Below are 25,349 nucleotides of genomic sequence, written 5' to 3'. Positions count from 1 at the left end.
CATTTGCAAAACGCCTCCTTTGGAAACCTGCAACCGTGACTTCTGGTTTTCTTTCCTCAATCTGATTTCAAACATTAAATATCTCTTAACCATTTTTGACTGCCACCTAAAGGAAATGTCAATTACATAGAAAATGGAAACATTTTCACTTAGATACTATACTGCTCTCTGCTCCTGCCTTTGCTCAAACTTCTGCAAAAACAGCCCGCAACATGCAAACAGAGGAGAACACCAACATAAAGCGGCCCACGCGACGTGACCCATGATGTCACGGCCACTCAGGGGCAGGGATCATGGCGCAGAAACACACACCGGGAGGGGATGGTTTACCGCCCGAGAGGTGGCTGCCTCCAGGGGGCGCAGTGAGGGAATGGGGCTTTGAAACTGACCTTAGAATGCACCTGTGATGTTCTTTCCTAAAGGAGAAATGGAGCTAGCATTTACTAGTGCTGAGTGTTTGGCATATTTGAAGTATCTCATAAAATGCACACTGACTGGACAATCAGACGGGTGTTAGACGTACTGCAGGTTCAACTCCATCCCCTGCTGCAGGATTTCTGAAGCTGGGCACTAGTGCATTCAGGGCTGGATCACCCGGTGCCGTGGGGGGTCATCCTGGGCATTGTAGGGTGTGCAACAGCCTCCCTGGCTCTTCCCACTTACATGCCAGAAGTACCACCCGCTGTGCCCCAAGACGTGACAACCAAAAATGCCTCCAGATGCTGCCAAATGTCCCCCAGGGCAAAAAGTGTCTGGGTTGAAGACCACTGCCCTAAAGTCAAAATCCTACAGAACCCCAGCGCCCATGGCTGTGGCTGGGGTGTCAGTGTGTGCTGGGGTCAATGACCGCAGCGTGGACTCGGTTCCGTTTTCCTCTTAATTTTCTGTGCTGATCTGTGTAATCTGCAAATGGGAAACAGAAATGTGTCCCTTCACCGCCCCCGGGGGGACAAGCTGCTTCTGGCTCACAGTGACCAAATGGGTGTTTCCCTTTATTCTTCCCAGGGCAGGTAACGCCTCAGTTGATAAACTTCTATGGGGAGATGTTCCTCTAGGGTGGGGCTTCCCAGCTTCAGGGGAGTCACCTGGAGCTCCTGTTGAAATGCAGATTCCGATGCAGCAGGTCTCACTGGGCTCAAGAGTCTAGATTCCTAACGAGGCCTCCCACTTTGAGTGGTGAAGCTCTTCAAAGGCTGGCAGGCTGGCTGGATGGATGGATGGGGAGAGAGAGAGACAGAGGAAGAGAGAGTAGGAGGGAGAGCACATATACGTGTGTGTGTGTGTGCGTGTGTGTGTGTGTGTGTGTGTTAGTAGAAAACTAAGAGGAAAGCCCTGGCTGGTGTGGCTCAGTGGACTGAGTGTGGGCGTATGAACCAAAGGGTCGCTGGTTCAGCTCCCAGTCAGGACACATGCCTGGGTTGTAGGCTAGGTCCCCAGGGGGAGACGCTCAAGAAACAACCACACATTGATGTTTGTCTCCCTCTCTTTCTCCTATCCTTCCCCTCTCTCTGAAAATTAACAAATAAAAAAAATTTTTTTAAAGAACACTAAGAAGAAAACTATATCTATATATACAAATGTGCATACACAGTATATATATGTACACACACACACATATAAAATCTTGGGCAGAATCTATACTATATATAATACAAATCTGTCTCAACCTTCCTAAATCAAGAAAATGAAGAGGAAAACCATATATATACACAAGCGTGCCTATACACCATGTATATATATAAAAAACCTTGGGCAGAATCCGTACTGTATACAGTATAAATCTACCTCGACCTTCCTAAATCACTGGAAGCCAGTGAGCCTTTTACTGCTGTGTTGTGAGGTCCCCAAAACTGGCTTTCTGAGTCCCGTCTGGGCCCCAGAAGCCTCTCCCAGCTCCAGGTCCCCCTCCTTACTGGAGGCCTGTGTCTCTTCCCCAGGCTGTGCGTGTACCATCAGACCTTCCCACATGCCAGGTGGCTCACTAAACCCGTCAAACGTCAGAGCCTCCCCAGGTCTCAGATGGGCAAGTCAAAGGCAGACAGTGAAGAATCTTTGCTCATGTCGTAAACAGGCTTTTGAGAAAGTTCAGAACATGGAGGAGGCAAGCAGCTGGCACTGTTTCTAGCCATGCGGTCCCCAGCTGTCACCAGCACCCTGGAGGACCCGGGCCCCTGTGGCCTCTCTTCTTCCTCTGAGACGTCCCCAGCCCAGCTCCAGATTTCTCCTGGTCACAGCAGAGTCCAGACCGCGTGGCCTCCCTCACTGCCTTTTCCTCCCCCCAAACCCAAACTGGATACGCATTTAACATTTTCTAGGACATCCGCCTATTTAAAGCCAGCAGACGAAGATTTTAATTCCTGCTCTAACCGTTATCTGAACATATCTCATCTCGCCCTTCAGTCCTTTGCCACGTCTCTCAGGCAGTGATGACAGCTGGACTCTCTCAGGTGACAGTCCTCATGACAGGTGAGCAGAGGCTAGTGTCCCAAGGTTCTCCAAGGTTCTGTTTGTTTCTAAGCCCTTAAGGTATCTCTAGATGACTACAGACCTCGTGAATGAACCAGTCAACAGTTTACAGGGCCCTCAAAAATCAGCATGCCTACAGGTGCAACCCAGTATGTCTGGGGACAAGGGGGAGGGTCCAATGTGAATTTGCCAAATGAAGATGTAATAAAGGAACCGGAAACACAAACTCCACAGAGCAACACAGAAAGCTGGGCAGGGCCAGGAACCCCTGAGACAAAGGTGTGGCCCTTGTGAGCTTATTTAAATATTCTCTTCATACTGCACCCCATAAAAAACTAAACAAAACAAAAAATGGATAGACAGACAGGATGGAAAGAAGGATGAATAGACAGGACTAATGGTGGGCAATTTAATTCCGTAGCAAGAGCATGGGCTTTTGGAGTCAGCTGGCCTGAGGTCTGTTCTGGTCCAGGCTCCTGGTTTGCCTTCCCTTTGACCTTCTTAGACACAGGTGTCTTCTCTGCCAACCAGTGATGGACACGCCCGCTGCTCAGACGGGTGAGGCCTTAACTAGGGAATACCCGGTGCGGTGCTCGGCGCAGAGCCTGGGACAGAGTCAGTTTGCATGAATGGTAGTGGGGATCGTCTCCATCACTAGTTCTTTAAAATAGGGACAAGGAAGTGTGAGCTATTAAAAAAGAGTACAATTTTCCAAGCTGTGATTAGGAAATGAGGTGGAAACATCATTTATTAGCTCCTCCCAGCACCATGAATCCAAAGGCCATGAGTCCACAGCAATGGGCGGGAGCGACGTGGGGTGAGGAGGGACATTTCTCAACAGCAGTGCGCTGCGGCACAAAGCTGACATCAAATCAAAAGATGGCACGGACCCCGCATCCTTTTTATGAAAATAGGAAAGAAAGAAGACAGCAAGTAAACAAAGACGTACAAAGGGGACAGGCACCCTTTAGGGGGGAACTTTATGGGTGCTGAGCAGGTTCAAGCGAAACACCCAAGGTCCTTTTTGGGGGCTCCATCCGCTCAGCGGCAGTGACTCTGAGATTGAAACCCAGGTCCACCTGCCTTCAAATCCACGCTTCCCTCCGACAAGCCCCTGACTCCTGAGCGTGCCAGCCCTCCCTGACCTGGGTTTACCGCCACTGAAAAGGCCCCCCTCTGTGGTCCTGGGCTCCCCCATGCCCGCCCCAGCGAAGGAGAGTCAGGAATAGGGACAGGTCCCAGGAGCAGCCTCAGAGAAACCTCACTGTCGCCTGCCGGCCACCCTTGCTCCCCCTCATCCTGACCCAGCACCAATCGGGGCACGCGGGCACACACCAGGCATCCGCACCTCACAGCTCGCTTGCTCCTGAGACCCCTGCTCCCCAGTCACCTACCGCCCCCCACAAGGAAAGGGGCTCAGAGGGGTTAAGGCACTTGCCCGGCATCGCTCAGCAAATCCCAAGAGCATCTGGATATAAGCCAAGCACGGGCCTCCTCCAAAGCCTTTTCTACACTGTCAGTAAGTGAGAAAACATCCCAAGATTATTTACAAATAAAATTTGAAAGTAAAAAAAAATGAAAGGATACAATTAAAGGACACAGATATTCAAATGGGCATCTCACAAAGAAACCAAAAAGGTATTTTTTAAAGAACAACAACAAAAAAATGATCAGGAAAGTGAGAATTAAACTGAGTGTGTCGATGTGGCTTTATGATTGTAAAAGCAAATGTTCCTTCCAGCTTTGTCAAGAAAGCGGCCCAACGAGGAAGCCGCGCACACATCACCACGCGTCACCACTGTGGTGCCCAGACTTGAGTTAAACGTTAACAGGGCTCCTTGGTTTACTGCTGATTCCATGTCTGGGGTGGAGCGGGGCATGGGGTGGAGGGAGAATCAAGATGGGCCCACGACACCACCTTGCAAGAAGGCAGAGGCTGCTCCAAAAAGGTCTGGGGTAGAAGTGACGAGATAAAGAAGCCAGCTTAAAAGGACAGTCACGGGCCAGGCTGAGACCACTGGAACATCAACAAGAAAACATAGTCAATAATAAAGGAAACAAGCTGAGTCTATAAAGGCCATGAATAGCAATGAACTCCAAAATGAAAAGGGCAAGTCATTTACAGAGGAAAGAAGGCTACAACAGGAAAACATTCCTAATTCATTTTAAGTAGGGGAGGGCGGGTGTGTCTGACTGTGTGGTCGCCACTATGCTGCCAATTACACAGCTCTGTCTGCAGGGTGGCTACTGGCTACCGGTGAGGAGGAGGGTCAGAGTACCGGAAACCTGGTGCTGTGGTCGCAAACTACAGCAGGTGGGAGGGCGGTCCGCCCCCATGCGATGAGGTGGACTGTGTGTTCCCTTCTGTGAGCATATAAGAGACTCTGATATTTATGGTCTGCAATCTTAAGGGGAATCTAATGAGATACATTTGTCATCAAATTTAAATGTTAAGAGACTTCAATACCATTTCTAAGATTCTAATGATTAGTTGTGTGAGCATATGAATTAAATAGCCATATACATATATATAATTTACACGTATGCTTGTATGCATACATTGAACGATTTTCAATAGATTGTTATTCGGTCCAGGTGACAGGTGAGTAGACACTAACGTTGCGAATCAAAGTTAGGAGTTCTCCCCGAAGTGTCCCAGGCATGACAGATCTTGCCACAGCCACCTTCCTCAGTGCCCTCCCCTCACCCCGTGATTAGCACAGGCCACGCTGAGGCCCTGGGACTGCCCAACGAGCAAGCAGGTGGTACAAGGCCGGCTCCCTCCTGCTTGAAGCAGGACCTCTCTGCAGCCCCAACCCCTCTGGAGCACACTCCCAGTCTCCAGAGCTTCCTTCCCTCCAGGAGACAGTACTGTCAGCCTTCTATCTGCACCGCAGGACAGCTGGCCAGGAGCCAAGACAGGGGGACAGGCCCCAAAGGGCACCAACCCTCTGCTCCTGAGGGGGCCCCGGTGGGGTGCTCCTGAAACATAGCCTTAGAGCAGGCCTTCCCTGCACTTGCTACAGAAAAGTAACAGGATGCTTCTGCAGAGTTCTCCTTCTGGTTTCTTCTTTTCTAAAACAATGCCACTGCCAGTCACTGCAGTCCCGCAGCAGAAGGCAGGCTGCTAACCGACAGCTTGCTGTCACCTACCCCTCCCAGAGCGTCTGCACCTCATTTCAGGCACCCGTCCACCTCCGGGGGGAGGGGGACGTGGGGGAGGACAGAGCCTGGCTTTCAGAGAAGTCATCCAAAGGCAGGGAGATGGTATTCAGCATGGCACCACTCAGCCGAAGTGCGCTCAGCCTGGATGCACCCACTAAAAGCACCCGTGCCCCTGAGCAGGAGGCAGAGAGGGAAAGGTGGGGGAAGTTCGGGCGTGCTACACAGATTCAAGTTCACTTCCTGCGGCCTGGGAGGGCTGCTGGGGCCTCTCACTCTTGAGACCCGTGGGTCACTTAGCAGATGTCACGGGCTTCAGAGTGCAGATTCAGATGGCCTCTGACGGCGCACCTGCTGCGACTCTGCACTGCTGTGCCCTGAGCCCGTCACCAGGAGCAGCAGACAAGGCGCAGGCTGTCGCGTCAATTCCCCACCTGGGCCTGGTCCAGCTCTGTCTTAGACAAGCTGATCGACACAAAAAGGAAAACGGTCAATCTGCACAGAACTGCTTGCCAAGCGTTTTTGTTTTTAAAAAAGAAAAAAAGTACTCAACGTTGGAATGGGGTTTGATGAGAAAGAATGAAAGCTGCCAGGGAGCAGGTTGTGAAGAAAGCCCAGGGACCATGTGAGTACATCTGCCCACCCAGACGAGTCCCTGCCGGTCCTGCTCACAGGACGCCGTGCCCAGGGCGCCTGGCGCTGTCAGGCACTGAGACATGAGGTTGCTTTCGACCACCTTCCAGAGACAGACACCTTCAAGTCCCCCAGCCCCGGGGGCCTAGGCCCACCCCTGGGTGGGGCACCGTGACCACGTGTGGCTGACATGCAGGGGGTGACTGTGCAGCTAGGGCTTCTCTGCTCCCACCTCTCACCCTGCAGACATTTGTGTAACTGAAAGCAGTGAAAATGGACTCAAGGAGGAGTCTACCAGAGAGAAGGGAGAAGGCACACTTCTAGGGCTCGCTCGGAACTAAAATGGCCCAGACCTTGGGAATGGCAGAAAGAACATGACCGACCTGTGGGCATTTGCATGAAAGAAACTCATGGCAACTGCTTACCAATACAGGGGTGGGCAAAAGTAGGCTGTGCATTTGGAAAAAGACTTAGAGGTTATTATTACGACAACAGCTTTATTAACTCAAGAGAATGGCACAGCGGCACAGTAAACCTGCTTTTGCCCACGCTGGTATATTCCAATGTACAAATTTTTAGTGTTATTTCTGTTAGCCAATGATAACGACAAGCTTTCCCCGGTCACAAGATCCCTTTTCCGTCCCGAGCACCACCTCCACCCAACTCCCGTAATTCATCTTTCCTTCCTTCACTCCCTCCACACCATGCCCGGGTGAGAACACATTCCTCAGGGCACCACCCCCTTCAAACACACACACACACACGTGTGCACACGTGCACACAACCTGTGTTTTCTCCTGTGTCACCACCTCTTGACCTCCCCGCTTCAGGAGGTCACACTGTGTGTTCTTTACCCACTTAATTTGTACAGGCTTAGTATGTATTGTGGGGCCTCTATTTTTGTTTCACTGAGAATTTTAATCAGATGAAGGCAATCTTTAGAGTGTGGCAATAGCCAAAACGATCTTTGTATGGGAGTTTTAAATTTTGTTTTGTTTTTACAAAAAAAAAAGAGGAAAAACTGTTTTTTAATTTTAAAAAAGTGCCTTTGCATTTTCTCTTATTTCGGAAGCATTTTTAAGCACCCGTGTACTGCCCTGGACTGCCTCACAAAGGATGTGTCCACGGTGGTTTGGTGGCTTGTTACTTCCATCACGGATTTGCTCGTCAGCAGAGAATGCGCCGTCAACATTCCTCTCCACGCGTGAAAGCCCCTCGGTGTTGGAGTCGCGTTTTCAAACTCTTCAGGGAGCTTGGTGGGGTCTGCAGAGGCTCCTGACGAGCCCTTCGCTGTGCGTTTTCTCGAGGGCTCTTCTTTTTCCTCTCCTTTTCTCTCGCCACTTCTTCAGCTGTGTGTCTCTACTCCAGTCCCAGCAACTCCTCTTTCTCGATTCCTCAGAACGACCTCCAGGAGCCCCTCAAGGTCACCCCCGCCCACACCGACTCAAGTTGTCGGCCATCTCTTCTACCTCCCTGCTGGTTTTTGCCAAATCCTGCCTCATCCTTGCCAAACCCTTTGAAGTCATGGACACACCCATTGATCTTCTTCTAGATGCCACTCATACACCCCAGGTGACATCACCCCAAGCCCAATTGAGGTTCTCGGTGCAGCCACAGCTGTTGTGCCCCTTCGGGAGCTGCCCCAGCGTCTTCCTCAGCTGCGGCACTAGTCGGGGCAGGGGCCCTCCTCGGGGGGCAGGCCTTAAAAGCTGCTCTGGTCCACTGGCTGGACTCAGAAAGGCGGTGCTTGGAGGGAAAAACACCTCTTTGTTAACGGGTTGAAAATCACCAGTAAAAGGAGGATATTTGGAAGCCTTCTCAACAATGAGCAAAATCTGGGAAGTTCTGTTATTCTCCAAACAGTACCCCACCTCACTGGTGTAGCAACTCAGGAGGGCATCTTGGAAGAGGAGCTGGGTCATCTGTGACGTATGGCCTCTGTAGTACGCTGGCCTTGTGTGCTGACTGGTCTGCTTGAAGGCCCTGGGAGTCTCACTGCGCCAGATCACAAAGGATTTTAGTTTGTAACAGCAACACTGACCACAAGCAAGACCGTTATCCTGTCCTCTGAAGCCCTGAAACCTGGCACTGACCTGTCCTCCTTAGGGATGAAAGTCCCTCCAAGCATCCGTTTCCAGCACAGGGAGGTTTCATCCACACCGAATATTTCTCCGGCAAGTAATTTCCTCCACAATCAGCACCTCCAGAGTTTCCAGAAATTCCAGCTGCCTTCACATCAGCACTTGCAGACTCACCACTCACGTTCATATGGTGTCATGAATGACAACACCTGCTGACTCGTTTAAGCACCCAGAGCTGGCCGTGAGTTCAGCCTCACGGCCGGTCCAGCTGATCCTTCCAGCATCACAAACAGACCTCCTGCTGCGGCCGCCATGCTGCTGAGACGGGCGTCTGCCTCTGCGCCTGGTCTTCAGTCCAGGCCGTCGGAGTTCCTCCAGGCCTGACACAGGCCCTTCTCAGGCTTGTGAGCCTCGTTGCCCACAGTGAAGCAGATCCTTTGATGGCTTCCACCACGTCGTCCTCGCTCTCCAAGGTCATAGCTGTGCTGCCAATGTGTACTTGTTAATCCCTGTCATGGGGATGTCAAGTACAGCATCGGGAATATAGTCAATCATACTGCAATAACTAGGTAGGTACCAGACTAATCAGGGGTGACCACCTCATAAGTTATATAAATGTCTAACCACTGCACTGCACCCCTGATATAATATTGTGGGGCAACAGTAATTGATATCCCCTTATGTGTCATCTGAGCAAAAATGAGAAACAGCAGAGATTCCTAACACTAGGCCACATGGTTAAATATAAATGAGGAACTATGAAGCAAAGGTGAAATGTGTGTTTTTTTCAAGAATTTACATGCCAGGGGGAAATGGCCAAAATATAGCAGTAAGTAAAAAAGCATTATGTTTCCATATATGGAGTAAGTTCATTAGAGGAAAAAGAACAACTAGGAATATCTAAAAAAAAAAAAACAAAAGAGCAGTGGTTGCTGAGTTAGTCATCTTTTTGTCTTTGTTCATTCTCCAAATCGTCTAAAATTAATGTGCTCTCGTGACCAGAAGATTGGTTATTTTTAAACCCTAAGTCCTTTTAAAGACTGTTTTTGTTCACTAAAAGGCCGGGCACTGAGAGCTGGGGAATGGACTGGGCTCTCGTTCGGTGCGGTAGTAAAAACCCAAATGACCACGATCTCCATGGCGGATGGATGTGCAAAGAAGGGGTGGGGGTGGGGAGTGAAAAGGAATATTATTCAGCCATAAAAAAGCAGGCAATTCTACCATTTCCAACAACCCAGTGGACCTTGAAGGCATTATGCTACGTGAAACAGGTCAGACAAAGAAAGACAAACACTGTTATGATGTCACTTACATTTAGAATCAAAACAAAAAACAAACTCATGGAAAATGAAATTGGACCTGTGGTTATCAGAGGTGGAAGGCAGAGAGCGGGCACTGGAGGAAGGTGGTCCAAGGTGCAAACTGCCAGCAGAGGCCTCGAGACCGTCCTGTGCTGACCCAACCCAGTGCAAAGTCCCTGCTCAGGTTGTAAAAGAAAGTCAATAATCCAGGAGACAATTTTACCTCCTTAGCCAGAAAAGCTCGGCTGGAACTCAAACAAATCAAGTTCACAGAAGATCACGGGTGCATGCCAGGCACTCAATAAATACTTGGCTGAGGTTTTATAGCAAAAACAAACAACGCAATGGTGTTTTGAAACTCTTATTTGCTTCGTAACCTTCTCTTCTCCTTAGGAAAAGGACATTCAGGTGAACTCAGAGGTGAAGTGTTCTACACACACTTGAGACTCAGAGAAATTTCTCTTCCTGACGGACATTCCTCTAACAAAAGTGACAGAGCTTGGCCCCTGGAAAAGAGGAACCGGAAGGAGACACAGCCACCTTCACGTCTGCTGTCTGTGGAATGTGACGGGGCTGAAAGGTGCGGAGCACGGAGTCGTGCCCACCTGAGGCCAGGGGAGCGTGACCTGCAGCTCACAGGTTGGAGGCAAAATGCACAGGTTAGAAGGAAACCTTGCCCTGAAATTCAGCTACTTCAGGCTGAGTGTCACTTGAGACAATGACCTTGAATAAAAAGAATAAAATTTGAATGTTTTGAATTTTAAGAAATAATAAGCTGGGGATATATTCTGAAGCTGAGGGGGGGGTTCTGTTTTCATTTTTACCAAGTGAGCTTTATTGTTAAACTAGAATTTTTTTCTCGTTTAGCCACTTTGAGAGAGTGGTGTGAACCGGACCACCTAGGTTGGAAACTCAGCTCCCCAGCCTGCTGTGTGGCTCTGGGCGAGCTCCTTCACTTCTCTGGGCCTCGTGTGCCCACGGGCAGAACTGGAGGTCACTGTGAGAATTCAGCGAGACGCATGTGAAGTATCAGAAACAGTGGCTGGCCCTGGTCGGGTGGGTCAGTTGGTTAGAGCGCTGTCCCATAAACTGGAATTTTGCAGGTTCAATTCCCGGTCAGAACACGTGCCTGGGTGGCCGGTTCAGTCCTCAGCTGGGGGCGCCTGTGAGAGGCAATCGATCGATGTTTCTCTCCCTCTCTCTCTCCCTCCCTTCCCCTATCTCTAATATCAATGAACATGTCCTCGGGGCGGGGGACAAAAAACAAAAATAAAAAAACCAGTGCCTGGCCCCCAGTAAGCACTAAGTGTTGGTTACTTTTTCTTCCCATTGGACCATCGAACCCTAAATGCCCGATGTTTATGGGCACACCTGTTTTGTGGGTCTTTTCCATGTTCTGTGTACCTCTGACTCAGCAGGAGTCAGACAGTCCACCTGAGCACAGAATTGTTGAAAATTTTCTAAAAAGGCCATTTTACCACGTGGTCAAGGTAGGCACCCAGTGTTTCTTGCCTCTTTCATACAGGCCAGGGGACGGCCAGATCTAAAAGGCAAAGTGTCTTTACTCTGGCGGATGACAAGGTAGGAAACAGGGCTGAGTTTTGTCCTGATCTGGTCTGCGTAGAAACAGGGCAGGTGACCCACTCATCCAATGGCCTGGACCCACGGAAGTGTGTCATCGCCACCCGGAGTCCTGCTTATCCCCACTCACACCCACGAAAGAGAACCACTGTCCCGGCCAATGTACAACAATCCAGATGAGGGAAGGGCTCACACCTGTTTACACAGCAGTGAGTCACAGTGCTGACAATCACAGCGTCTCCCGGGTTACACACCCATAAACAAACTCGAAAAGCCACCACCTACAGGGCAGTGCCCTGAACCTGTGCCTTCCCTGACCCCTCGTTGAGGACCCCCAGTTTGGTGAGCCCCACAGGCCCTGCCCCAGGAGAAAGATGTGAAGATAAAATGCAGAGGAAACCAACCGCATGATAAGGCAGTTACTAAACTTGAAAAGAGTCTGTGATTTAAGTGCTGCTCTCTCAATGCATTAAATAACGACATGTAATAATGAATGTAATTTCAAAGCAATGATGAGTAAAGGTGATATTCCAATGTATCAGCATCTCCTATAGCATGATATCTGTGATTTCTACTGGGGACAAAGTCACAAGTCCTGCTAACGCCTGTGTGCTGTTTTCTACATTCATAATGAAAGGAAATGCAGCATTTCAATAGAAGCTAGTGAAAATAAAGATGTACTGTCTCCCTTTACAAGTTCATGGAACCCCCATCTGTCTCTGCAGACCCTTTGGGGGCCCCAGAACCTCAGCTGGAAAGCCCTGCTCCAGGGGGTGCTGCACGGTGTTCAAGTTAAGAGTTAACACCTGACCGTTCACTTAACAGACGTTCAGCAAATGCCTCCTTTACTCCGAGCACAGGTACCGCAGAGGAAAATACGGAATTAAGGTTAAGACTTGGATGCAAACGTACTCTAAGAACTCTCAGAATCTCTGCTCAGGGTTCAGCTTGGTTCTTGCCATTTTATTTTACTCTGTGTTATCCGCTACCAAATCTACCAAGATTTCTTTTCTTTTTCTCAAATATAGGTAGCCAAAAGCAAAACAAACAAAAAATAGGGCACAGTGCCTTCAGGTCGGCTGTTCAGGGATTTTAGAAGCTGGGACTGGGTGCCGTGGAGCACACACTGCGAGTCCTCACACTTCTACCTCCTCTATGGTAAAACCCGCCCTGCCCGAACTGCGGGCGTTATACAGAAGTGACATGGGGCCTGGGCCTCGTGTGCCCTGTCAGTTCATGTGCAAATTCCCTGCAGGCAGTGACATAGAGTCCACGGGCGGTGCTCCACTTATACTGGGGACGGAAGTGGCTGATCACTGTGTGGGAGGAGAGACCCAGGAACCTCCTGAATGAGAAACGGCCATGAGGGGTCCTGCAGACCCCGAAGGTGGAGTCACGTAATGCATGGAAATTTCCAGAAAAATAATTCTGCTGTGAGTCCCACTGGGAGTGTCTGAAGAACCAGATATGCAGCCCACCAAGCAGGTCACCCCGACACACACGCCCACACAGTATCCCATGTCCTTGCCGGTGCAGATTCTGTGAGTAAGCAAAAGTGACTGGCAAAGGGACTGCCCGGTATGCCATGAGACACCCCAGAAGTTCTGTGGCCTCAACCTGAACATGAGTTCGAGGCTAACACCCTTCACATCTGCCTTGCTGCGGATGACTCTATTTTTATTCCTACCGAAATGGATCCTCTGCAGAGCTCACACAGAGACAGCAGGGTATGTGTCAGGTATGAAACCACCGGGCAATTTAAACAAAATGCCTTTCTTATCGGTATCTGATAGAGACCATGTGAAAGCAGCCTCAGAGTCACCCTCAAGGAGAAACTGGTCGTTCTGACTTGTTTATGGTAAATGGTTTTACAAATTCAAGAACACTGAAGATCCGTCTGCAAATTACAGTAAACTTCACAGATGCATTTGAACCAAGTTATCTTCCAGCAGAGGCGGGACTGCTGTAGTTTTTTTCAAGGCGACGCAGTGATACACTGATACGTAACTGACGGCACTTTGAGAGTGACATCACTCATGTAGACCAGCCTCCGGTTAACTTGAATTTTAAAGCCAGAGGTGTCAGAACAAAGCAGACGGTCTGTCCTAGTCCTAACAAAATCCGAGGGCTGCCACGGCTCCCTAAAGGGTAAAATCTTCCTACAAAGGCACCTCTTGAATGAACCTCAGACACATCCCTTGTACGAATTTTTAAATCATCTCATTTCCTTTCAAGTCTGCAACATCAGGTTTGAAGCCTTCAGCATCACAGACACACTGAAAACAACCACCTCACCAGGTTGTTTTCAACCAGGAGCCAGCCCCGCAACCTCCTCGCCCCACCAGGAGCCAGCCCCGCAGCCCCCCTGCACGTCGGCTGTGCAGCCGCAGGGGCCGTCTGAGTGGCCCAGGGAACTGGCTCACTGGCCTTTCACTCAGAAACCATTAGCCTTGGTCCCCGTGTCTTGCTCTGTCATGTAAATACCGAGGGGCCAAGATGCTCCAGTGGCTTTGGTCCAAATGCTGACAAACTCCTCCCCAAACTCCTTCCCAGTAAGAGTTTTTAAGGACTCACACAATACTTTGGGTTTGGAGGGGGAAAAAATGGGAGCATTTTCAAATTCCACTACTCTAACATTTCTAATCAGAATACTTCGCACCCAGGCCTTCTAAGTGGCTAAACCCTACTGCCATGTATGTACATTCGCTCCTTTACACGGACGGCAGGCATGGGCCTGGGTAACCAGTACGATGTCCCGTCTGAGATGTGGCTGAGAAGCCCAGTCGGCCCCGTTCCCCAGAAAGGAGATCTACTTACGGAAGTACTTCAGCGTCTCCTCGATCTGCTCGGTGGTGAGGTCGATGTTGGCATCTGGGGAAATGAGGGGTGTGTGGAGCCAGTCGTCGTGGTCATAACCGTAGATGGTGTCAGCTCTTAGCTTGTAGTGGGGCAGCTGCTCCTCCAGCAGGCTGATGATCTCGACTTCCGGAAGGTCGGTGCTGTTGCACACGTCTGGGGAGGAAACGGAGAACTGAGGGCCCAGGCCTGGCTGCGTGGGCTCAGGGCCCAGAACGACCTGGGGGGTCCCCGCTGCCTGGCCGCCCACTTCCTGCCAAGTAAAGGCAAGGTTCTTGTGCCTTCCGCCCCTGGGCCAGGTCTTTCTTTCCACGCCTTTCTCTGGCCATTCTCTCTCGATCGCCCCACCCAGAACCCAAACAGTTATAATTTCGCCCATATGCCAAATTTCCTTCTGCCCCTCTTTCACCATCCAAGCTATCCCCTCCACATGGGATTTTGTTTTCATTTCATTCATTCATTCATTCATTCATTCATTCATTGGTTTATGCACCTCCATTTCCTCCCATGCATCCACCCAAATACAGCCTCAGTACCAGAGACACTGGAGACACAATGGTAAACACACAGCCATGGCCTTGCCCTTGCAAAGCTGTATCTCACGGGCTTTCAGACGCTGGAGCACCAGGTGTCGCCCCATCAAGGCGTGGCTTGAACGCCACCTCTCCCCTGACATACTGGCGTTGTGAGCACTCCAGGCAGAGTTGACCTGCCTTCCTGCTTCTAGACTGTCGGCCCTCCGTACCCACAGGTTCTGCATCTGTGGATTCGGCCAACCACAGCGAGTCACCCTGTTGCTGACATGCACTCCGCAGTTAGGCTTACAATGGCTGCATCAGTACTGAACAGGCACAGACTTCTTTCCTTGTCATTATTCCCTGAACGGTAGAGTAGAACAACTATCTACACAGTATTTATGCTGTATTAGAGATTATAAGTAATCCAGAGATGATTCATAGCATAAGCAGGAATGGGTGCAGGTTATATGCAAATAAATAAGGGACTGGAGCCCTGGCTGGTGTAGCTCAGGGGACTGAGTGCGGGCCTGCGAACCACACAATCGTGGTTCGATTCCCAGTCAGGGCACATGCCTGGGTTACGGGGAAGTTCCCGGCAGGGGACTCACGAGAGGCAACCACACATTGATATTTCTCTCCTTCCCTTTCCCTCTAAAGATAAATAAATAAAATCTAAAAAAAGAAAAAAGTCCTCAAAGGGAAATGTTTTAAATAAATAAATAAATAAATAAATAAATAAATAAATAAGGGACTTGAGCATCTGTGGATTTTGGTGTCCGTGGGGACCCTGGAACCAATGCCCTGTGGATACCGAGAGGCCACCATACACACTTGGCATTTTGTCAGAACTTCACTTAAAAGTTCCGTCTTCTCTGTGTTTCAGCATCTGACTCATCTCCCTGTGAGACGGCAAACATCTCATGTTCATCGCATCGCCACACTCAGCATCTCGCACCCTCACACTCCGCACACGGCCGTCCTCAGCCCACCCCCGTGCCCTTCACGTTCCTGGCCCAGACGGTGCTCGGGGGCTGCATGGTGATGCCCGGGAAGGTGACTCAATCCACACGAAGCAGGCTGAAGCGGGCCTTCTAACTAAGTCCCACACATTGGCAATGGGGCAGATGTTCCCAGGACAAGAACCAGTCTTACGCGACTCCCCCACCTCCGGGAAGAATGAATTAAAGCAGTGCTACTGGGTATCCGTCCGCTGATTCCGATGTCAATCACTGTATCAGCCCACATCACAGAAAACGTCTGAGACCGAGGATGGTAAATGGCCTGCGAGAATAGCAGAGGTCTGGTCGGCCCATGGAAACCGAGGCACCTACAGTACACACAGCTGGACTGCGGAGAAGAGCTAACTGGGCCTTCAATACGGAAAACCATCCCAGAGGCAAGAAGACAATGGGGGTCAAGTCTTCCTGCCTTGGAGCAGGGAACGAAGATGGTGGATCCCAGTGCAGGCCAGTTCAGTCTCCTGTCCCTCTAGAAAGGACGAGAAGAGGGGGAGGGGAATCACTTCCAAGATAAATAAAACCCAACAGCATGGGAAAATGAAGAGAAGATGCTGACAAGAGGTCCAAATGATCCAGTGTTTCTCAAAGATGGAAGTTGGCACCCAGTTGAAAAAGAAAGGCTCAGCCCTGAGCACGTGGAGGAAATGACAGCGCAAAGCTTGGGTAAGTCCCAGAGCGCTCCGGCCTGGTGGTGGGTGGGGTGGGGGCAGGAAGGACCTGGGACACCGAAGCAGGCGCAACAGGGAGGACCAGTCCCTTTGCTCCTCTCTTGGCTGGAGCCCAGACAGAGAAGGCAGCAAGGCCGTTCGCACACAGGTAGACTGTGCAGGCACCTGTGCCCAGAACAACTATCCAAAGACTTACCAAACCCCTGCCTCATTCATGTGCAGTAAGACACCCACAGAACAGGCAAAAAAATACATGGAATCACAGGCGAAGAGACCAGTGTCTCCCTTTGGGCGAGAGCCCTCTGGAGTCACCTGGAGGCTCCCCACGCTGCCTTCCCACTCAGTTCAATGTGCAAAGCTTCTGGTAGAAGGAAACTTCGGTTTAGGAGGTCAGTGTGGTTTGTCCAGAGCTGAGGAACAGAGTTTTAAATAGAAAGTAAAGACATTCAGGGCTTTACTTAGAGCTTTAGGGAAGCTCCTCATTCGGATCTTCGGCCTCACGTGGGGAACGTCGCAGCACACGCACCTGGCATTTCGGCCAGCTCTGCCCCTCCACAAAGTTCAGTCCCAACAGAACGGTGTCCTCCATTCGGCCAGCGCCCACAGCCCGACCTCAAGACAGAGGGCATCTCCCATTCCTTCCCATCTCCCACCAACCACAGACCCCACCCGAAAGATTTGGGATGGACCCATCATTAAGTTCCTCCCTCTCAAGCAGGCAAGTCAAAGCTCCTGCATAGCTCACCTCGGGGAGAGGCCTCAGAGCTGGAAAAGGGCTGCCACCTGACTGAGGGCACATGGGGTCCAGGAAAGCTGGTGTCCGGCCGGCGGCACCTCTCAGCTAAACCCGGTCTGCCCCGTGGAAGGCAGCGCCGGCTGGTCCTAGAACGAGCAGCGGACCAACACGTTCCTGCACGATGCACCCACACGAGGCTGGAATCTTCTGGTGCCACTGCCACGTGGTGTTGGGGAAGGCAACGGTACCTGAGGACTTACACGCATGTATCCCCCCTAAGAACTCCGTGTCGCTTGTGGGCACGCTGGCAGCTGCTCACACGCAGAGACTTGACCTGTCCATCCATGTTTCCAGGGCTGAAGGTCGACCTATTTACAGTGTGGGTCCCCGTACCCAAGTGATATGGTTTTCCTTGAAGCATATGATGGCCAGTGAGATAAAGTATCAAAAGGTGGGGTTATACCAAAAAGCCTTTAAAACAAACAAACTCTGTTTATTTGATTTTTTCAATTAACATGACCAGCCACATAAACACAAGCCACGTCTTCGGCTTCCTGACAGACCCGAAGAATTAGGGCACAGGAAGGGGCCGCAGAGACTGCTCCGGGAGCCCTGCCTGCCCTCGGCTGCTGGGCCGGAGGCCCCGGGACCTCCTGGAGAGGGGACATTACAACTGGTTCATGGAGAAGGCACATGGAGGCCTGAGGCTGGGTAAACAGAGTGTGAAAGCCTTCAAGAATTCCCCAGGAATCTTGTTTTCCCCATACCGAACACCAAGCCAGGTACCTTCAGAGGGTTCACTGACCCTCCCAGCGGCCTGAGACATAGATATTTGTGCAATGTCATAGATGAAGAAGCAAGATTCACAGGGACTGTGGAATAGCTTTTTTAAAAGTTGATTATAACTACCTTCTAAAGAGAGGGAAGTGTGGGGCAGGGAGAGAGAGAAACATTGATTTGTTGTTCCACTTATCTCTGCAATCATTGGTTGATTCTTGTATGTGCTCTGACCAGGGATAGAACCCACAACCTTGGTGTATTGGAACAACGCTCTAACCAACAGGGCTACCCAACCAGGGCCAGACTGGGGAATATCTTGCTAGTCAAGGTCACATAGCTAAATAAGTGACAGATCCTGTATGAAAAAGCTCAGCTGCCGTCTGCTGCCCATCTCCCCGGCGGGCACACCAGACGTGCTGGGGAACTCCCAGGACATTCTGAGCTGGAAGTTTCTGCTCTAAACAGGTAGATTCCATGAGTAAGGCGAGGATGTTCACTTCCACACAAGAACAGTGGGGGCAGGTGCTGGGATGGTTCTTCCTTGCAGAGCACGGGAGCAGAGCCACGAACTAAAGCGACCTGTCTGCAGAACCAGGAAGGACCAGGGCCTGGGGAAGACAGCCCGCCACTCCCTCTCCTGGAGCTCACTCAAGGTCATGGTGTGAAAGGACCCCAGTGGCCCAACCTGGAGGAAAAGACCTCCTGATGGTCATCATTTCCCCACAGCCCCAACTCGCGTTATTAACAAGCTATAAAAAATGTGTTCTTGGGTTAAGTCTCACGTGAAGGGCGTCGGCCTTCTGACTGAACTGCATCCCAACAGCCTCTGACACACCTGCAGCAACGACGGCCCGGAACCCACTGACCGCCCGGCCCGTCCCACCACCAGAAAGGCCAGGCTCGCCCAGGCCGTCAGGCTGGTCTTGGCCTCAGCATCTGCCCTCCTCCAAACACTGCAACCTCCCTGCGGTACTGGCTGTGTGGCTGCTGGCCCCATCTGTCAAAAGCCACGTTTCATTTTTTTAAAAATTAAATTTATTGGGGGTGACATCGGTTAAAAAATTACATCGGTTGCAAGTGCATATTTCTATCACACCTGATCTGTATACTGCATTGCATACAGAGATGTATACGAGGGTGACCAAAAAGACACCTTTTAAATCCCAGTACCACCTTGCTTTAGGAAGCTCCGGCTCCCTATAAAGTATTTCGTGATTCAGCCCACACCTTCTTCCTGGCACAGAGGCCACTGGGATAGAGGTTTCCCAATATCCAATGTCTGCTTCTCCCTTTTGGTAATGGAACCACCAATGTCTGTCTGGGCACATGGCCACCCCAGCTAAAAACTACATTTCCCAGCAGTCCTTGCAGCAAGTTATGCCCAAGGGCCTGGTTTACAGGATGTAAACAGACCTTCCAAGCCATGCCCTTTCCAATTTTGGAATTGCGGAAATGGGTTGGTCCTGGAGCCCTCTTAATCGTACAAGTGAAGGTGACACCCAGGGGATGACCAGAGTGACCCTGGGTGCCTGGGACAACCTGGTGGGGCAGAGCACTCCTGGGCTATCTTCCACTTGACCTTTTAAGAGAGAAAGAAGCATCAAGCTTATGGAAGCCACTATTATTTCATCATCTGTTGAAGCAGCCAAGCCGATACCCAAAGAGCCTTTCATGGCCAGCTCAGCCTTCGCTATTTTCTCCAATACCTCTTCTGTTAGGCCACACCAGCTCCCCACCGCTCTCCAAAGACATTGTGCAGAAATCTCGTTTTTTACACCAGCTGTGCTAGCTGCCAAGAATGCCCTTCCGTGCTCAGCAGCCTCCCTCTCAAAATATCACTCAAATGTCAGCCTGTATTTCCAGCTGCTTTCGCCCTCTGTCCTCTGGCTACGGATTTAGTACACAGCTAATTTCACCACAGTGTTATCAGTGTTTTCCACAGTCTCTTCCCCACTCACCGAGCGCCCCGCAGGAGACGGAGCTCTGAATTACCCACCTGCGCTTCCCGCCCGGTGCTGAGCACTGTGCTAGGCAATGTGTCGGTGAGTGTTGGGTAAGTAATGGAACAAAGGGAAGGGAAAGTCAGCAATGGCTGAGAGGTCTGATCTGCCAACACCCTGCCCACTCAGGATGGATACTCACCAGCCTTGGGGCAGGGGGCTGCAGAGTGGGGAGGGGTGGGGGGGGTGGAGTTATCTAGTGACAAGGTTTTTTCAGGCCCCTGTCAAAATCATCCCAGGTCCTGGTTGGGAGAAAGTCTGGCAGGAGAATGAAAGTCCCTTCAGCCACTCAGCAAAAGGTGAGCTGACCCAAGGCCCACCCTTCTTATGATGCTGCTTTGGCAGGAACACGGTGGTTCTCTTCACCCTTCCCAGGTTTTCTCTAAGGCGTGAGTGTCGGAGTGGGCCCTCCTACCCAAGACAGAGCTTCCTTTAAGGCTGCCTGGGAGGTGGGAGAGGGTGCTGGAGCCTGCTCGGTGTCCCGTGGGTCTGAGGCCGTGAGTGTGGCGGTGTCTATGCCTGACACGGACTAGACCCTCACCCCCAGAGAGGGGCTGGAAGAAGGCCCCCTATCTCACGATTTGCACTGATGCCTTGGTGACATGCCAGCTTCAGGAAAGTTTCCAGGTGTCCAAGGCAAGGTTTACATGTGACAGCAGAAATGGCCACTCTGAAATAGTGTTTGACATTTAAAAGTCAGAGACTCTCGGGTAAAAATGCAGATCCCTGGCCACTGTGTTGCACACTACAAGGGGTGGCCGTCCCCTGGATGGGGTGGGTGTAGCTCCATGGGGGTTTCCGGGCTTCCGGTCTGCAGGCTGGAGCTGGAGGGCTCTGGGCCTGGAGAGCATAGGGCTGCGCAGCTGCCAGGGAGTAGGCAGAAGGGCTGTCTCGGAGGACAGTGTCCTAAACGCCCACCCAGGCCCCAGGAGAGTCTGGGGAAAACAGCAGGGGAAAGGGGAGAGTAAGAGAGAGAGAGAGCAAACAGTGCTAGACCACAAGAAAGTTAGTGAGGGAACGCTCTGGCAAAGTCCGGGGAAGATGGCAGACGAGAAGGGCACAGAGGAAAGGAGACAGGTCGGGGAGGAGACAGACGTGAGGCTGGGCAGCACCACACCACCACCCGCTGCCACCTGCTGCCACCTGCTGCCAGGTATGCAGCCCTGGGTGCAGCCGCAAGAGCACTGTCCCCGGACTTGGGAGAAGGGGACCCAGCCTGGCCCTGTCACCCCAGCAAGCCGCATCTTGGCCTGTCTGGGACTCAGTTTCTTCATCTGTAGAACAAAGGGGTCAGGTTGTGGAAAAGCTCTTTCTACCCCGAGTGTCTCTGAGTGGCCAGACCGAGGGGGCCACTGTGTTGGGGGCACCCACAGGAAGCCCTGTGGCCCTCGATGTGTCAACTTCCTCCAAGAGGCCAGGAATCAGTATTTTTCCATGAGATCCTCCGATTTTTAAATGTTGGACACTCTTGTAGAATTCTGTAAACACCCGAGGGCCAGAGCAAACACACGTGGCTCCAGTTTGCATGCTGGGATTTCCCATCCTGGTGTCTCATTCTGGGCCTCAGTGGAAGGTTCTAGACTCCACTAAAGGTGACAATCAAAGAACAGCAAAAGGAACCTTAACTCACCCAAACTAGCCATATTCCAAAAGCCCAAGATTTTTCTTGTTTTTCCTCCCCACCCAATCCCGACTGTATTTCTTTGCCCAGCAAGCTTGTACTTGGCCACAAGGGTGGTGGGTAAGGGGCCAGACCAAGGTCTGTGCCGGAGGAAGTTCTGGTGGGAGGCAGGGGGCCTCCCTCCTCACCCTCTGTACCTGGCAGTAACTGCAAACCCACAGGCTCGAAGGTTTAAAGACATCACAGGGCCAGACCCTTCTCCCACTTGGCCACACGCAAACCATTCTGTACAGACTTGGAAACAATTCCTTTTATTGAAATTATTTAGAAGAAAGGGCACAGGCTCAAAGACTCACACATAGACCACACTGTTGCTGGAGACACACGACACTTTGGAACTGGTGTCCGACAGATGTCCTTCTAGAAAATTCTTCCCTATCATAAAGTCACATCCTTCAAGAGCCTTACCTAAGCATCTTCAGGGAATGCAGGGTCAATAAATACTCTCTAGCCCACAAAAATGATTTCACAAACCACAAAGGGACCATTAGAGCTAAAAATTACTGGCTCCACCGCGTCATTTAATGGCAGAGGACTCTAAGTGTGGAGAGGCTGGGGAGGTGGGCAAAAGGCACAGAGCCGCCAGCACCAGACCCAGGACTGGCGCACAGCCGCTGCTCAGCCCACCTCATGGGGTGGGGGGCGGTGTTTTCGGAGGCAACACCCCCCAGCACACATTGATTCCTCCCCCACTGCTTACCCAGCACCCTGCCTGGTGACCTAAGTGCTCAATAAACATTTGCTGGACAATGCAAAGCACCGGAATCGATCCCATATCATTATTCTCACCAACCAGCCGGCAGAGCAGGCGAGGACTGGAAAAGCGTTTTACAAAAGTCAAGGTCTCGGAGATTCAGTGAGAAGCCCGAGTCACCCACTCCACCAGCAACTGGCTGGGCCGGACCCCACGTGCGCCTGCCCCCTCTTGACCTGAATTCACACGGCCTACTCCCACCATCTCTGGCCCCTTGTGAGGACCCTGTAAGGGAAGGAACTTCCAAGAAGGCATTTCTCCTCCCTACACTAACCTGCAGGGATTTCAGCAGAACTGAGGACCCTCCTGAGGCTGGGCACAGGGTGACGGTGACCTCGGGCAGGTGCCAGCGCACTGCAAAGCCTGGCTTCTCTAAGAGGCTCCACCCCAGACCTCCGGACGCGGGATCCACTGGGGTGGGACCCAGGAGCTGGCTGTTACATGCAGCCCTCTGAGGGGCACTTGCGCACTGACCTGAGAAGTGACGGTCTGCCCCTTAGATTTTAATGAACCCAATTTGCCTTCTCAGTTTAAAAAAATTGGTAAGTAAAGCAGGTGGCTCAATGTTAAATGTGGGAAAGGGAGAGGTGGTCTCCCCGGCAACTGCCCCCTTACACCTGCCCTCTCCCCACTTCCACCTGAGACTCTCACTCCCCACGGAGCTGGTGTGAGCTCCCAGCCCAGCTGGGCCGCTCCCAGCCCCACTCCCACCCCCCTCACTGAAGGGGCAACTGCAGGAGCCCTGTGGGGTCAGGGACTTGGGTGAGGTTTCTCAGCCAAGCAGGGGTGGGAACAGACACAAGGACCTCCAGTCCCTCCTGTCGCACTGCACGTCCACCCCTTAGCTCAGTTCCTCAGGTGCCACTTCCCAGCTTATATTCCAGCCCACAAAGGAAAGGCACGCTCTTCTTTTCTCTTCCTGTTCTGCACACCCCCTCCCCCTCCCCCTGGCCAGGGACCGTTCACTCCTGGTGAGCAGTAAAGGGGGGGGGCAGGTATCTCCCAGAGAGGGAGGGCCAAGCAGAGAAACCCCGTGGAACGGGAGAGAAAAGGCCAACAAAACTGCACTTCAGTGACAGAAACCGAAGCTGACACTGGGGAGTTCTCTGGAACGGCCGTGGCCTTGGTTGCCACCAGAGGCGACTCTTTCTAAGAAAAAGGGTCAACAAGGCCACTGGTCCGATTCCTCGGAGACAGGGTGTCCCGTTCGGGGCTATCACGTCATCACCCGTGAACAGCAGCTCCCACGGTACTCACCGGGCCCGGTGCACGGGAGCCGCTCCGCCGCCCAGCGGTTCCTTCCAGGGCAGGGTCTCCAGGGAGAGGCTACCACGCCCGATTGTGCAACCCGAACGTGGCAGAGCACATGGGGACACGCCAGTGTGTTGTGCAACAGAGCGGGCACCATGAGGCAGGGCAGAGCAAAGACAGAAGGACCCTGCTTCGGAGGCCCCCGAGGTCCAAACCCAGGTCAGGGTTTCGGTGACTCCTGGGCTCCGTGTGGCAACCTACAAAAGCGGGCGGTACGACCTCGGCGATCAGGAGGATTCCAATACTCACGCAGCTAGAACTACACAGCCGTTTCTTTCTTTCTTTCTTTTTTTTAAAGATTTTATTTATTTTTAGAGAGAGGAGAAGGGAAGGAAAAAGAGTGGCAGAAAAACATCAATGTGTGGTTGCCTCTCATGTGTCCCCTACTGGGGACCTGGCCTGCAACCCGGGCATGTGCCCTGACTGGGAATCAAACCGGTGACCCTTTGCTTCACAGGCCCATACAGCTGTTTCTTTTAAAAGGGAAAATCACATGTATACATCCAGCCCAGAGTTAAACCTCCAGAAAAATGCTAAAAAAAAAAACAAAACCAAAAAACAGGAAGTGTGACTATTCCTTTGAAGTTGTTTCACTGGGAGATAAATTTTTAAAAATACTTTGGTTTTCCAATTTTCTTGATAATTTCCCTTTCAAGTGTCCACGATCGGTCATAAAATTATAAAATTACCGGGGGAAACTATTTTTACATGAAAACTGCTGGTGTCAGGGTGATGGAATCGAAGTGCCCCCGGCTGGCTGAGGGACCGCTCACCACTGAGAACTGGAACGGCATGGGCAGGGAACAGCATGAAAACTGGCTGGGGCCCTCCAACCAGTAACCTCACCCCTGGGATCAGACCTCAGAAAGGACTCCAGAAACCCGAGTGGGCAAAGCGCACGAGCATGTTAATGATGCATCTGATAAAGAGAAAACAGGCCCAGTGACCGGGTTCTTCAAAAAGCGAGACACGGAATTAATCACCTTATGACCCAGCAGTTCCACTTCCGGATGCACATCCAAAAGAAGGACACCCTTGTTCAGAACAGCATCACTCACAATGGCCAAAGCTAGGGGCAACCCCAGTGTCCACCGACGGATGAGCGTATAGCAAAATGTAGTGCATGCATGCAGTGGAACATCACTCAGCCCCGGAGGAAGGGGATTCTGACACACGCTACGGTGTGCAGGAACCGTGAAGGCATTATGCTGGGTGAAGCAGGGCAGGCACGAAAGGACAGACGCTGCACCACTCCACCTTTATAAGGTTCCTATGATCGTCAAACTCACAGACAGCAAGTGGAATGGTGGTCGCCGCTGATTAAAGAATTCCTCCTTGTAACGCTCCTTTCTCTAAGTCCTCCTTCTCTTTCCAACTTCACTCTCTTGAGCACTTGGCATGGAGAATTCCATGAACACAGCACGTGGCTTCACCTTCTGACCCCTTGGGAGACCCTCTCTTCACACAGGAACGTCACAGTCCCATCAGCTGCGGTTGATCTTACTTTGGCTCCGCCTCCTGGTGGCTCCGCCTTCCTGAAGTTCCTCACTCAGCCGCCTTCTGCTTTGTAGACTAAGTGCCACCAGATCCCCTTTTTTCTAGCGGGCTAGGACAGACCTTCCCTAGACAGGGCTGGGAATGGAGGGTGGTCTCCAGCTCCGAGCTACTGTCATTTAGCCCTCCTGCTATGCAAAAACATCATTTTCTGGAGTGGGACATAATGTGAAAGAGGAGGAAACACTGATTTGGAAGCTCCGTGTCAGATCTTTAACTCTGGTCCAGGAGGCATGGCATACACTGCC

The 25,349-nt window shown here is 51.5% G+C and overlaps 1 protein-coding gene across 6 annotated transcripts in view; it reads right to left on the bottom strand.

Annotated features, from left to right (window-relative positions):
* The window catches only part of TRAK1 (trafficking kinesin protein 1), a 102,528-nt gene that overhangs the window by 60,273 nt on the left and 16,906 nt on the right, over nucleotides 1-25,349 (bottom strand). For all 6 annotated transcript variants that reach the window (XM_037148261.2, XM_053669466.1, XM_037148256.2 and 3 more), the window contains exon 2: nucleotides 14,042-14,236. Coding sequence is in view for 4 of the 6 variants with exons in the window: in XM_037148256.2 (XP_037004151.2) it covers nucleotides 14,042-14,236 (195 nt within the window). In the remaining 2 variants the exon portion in view is untranslated. The remainder of the gene's footprint in view (nucleotides 1-14,041; nucleotides 14,237-25,349) is intronic.

Source organism: Artibeus jamaicensis, unplaced genomic scaffold (assembly GCF_021234435.1).
Source record: "Artibeus jamaicensis isolate MK-2021 breed Jamaican fruit bat unplaced genomic scaffold, CSHL_Jam_final contig_519, whole genome shotgun sequence".
Taxonomy (NCBI): Eukaryota; Metazoa; Chordata; class Mammalia; order Chiroptera; family Phyllostomidae; genus Artibeus; species Artibeus jamaicensis.
This window is presented reverse-complemented; position numbering and strand designations above follow the sequence as displayed.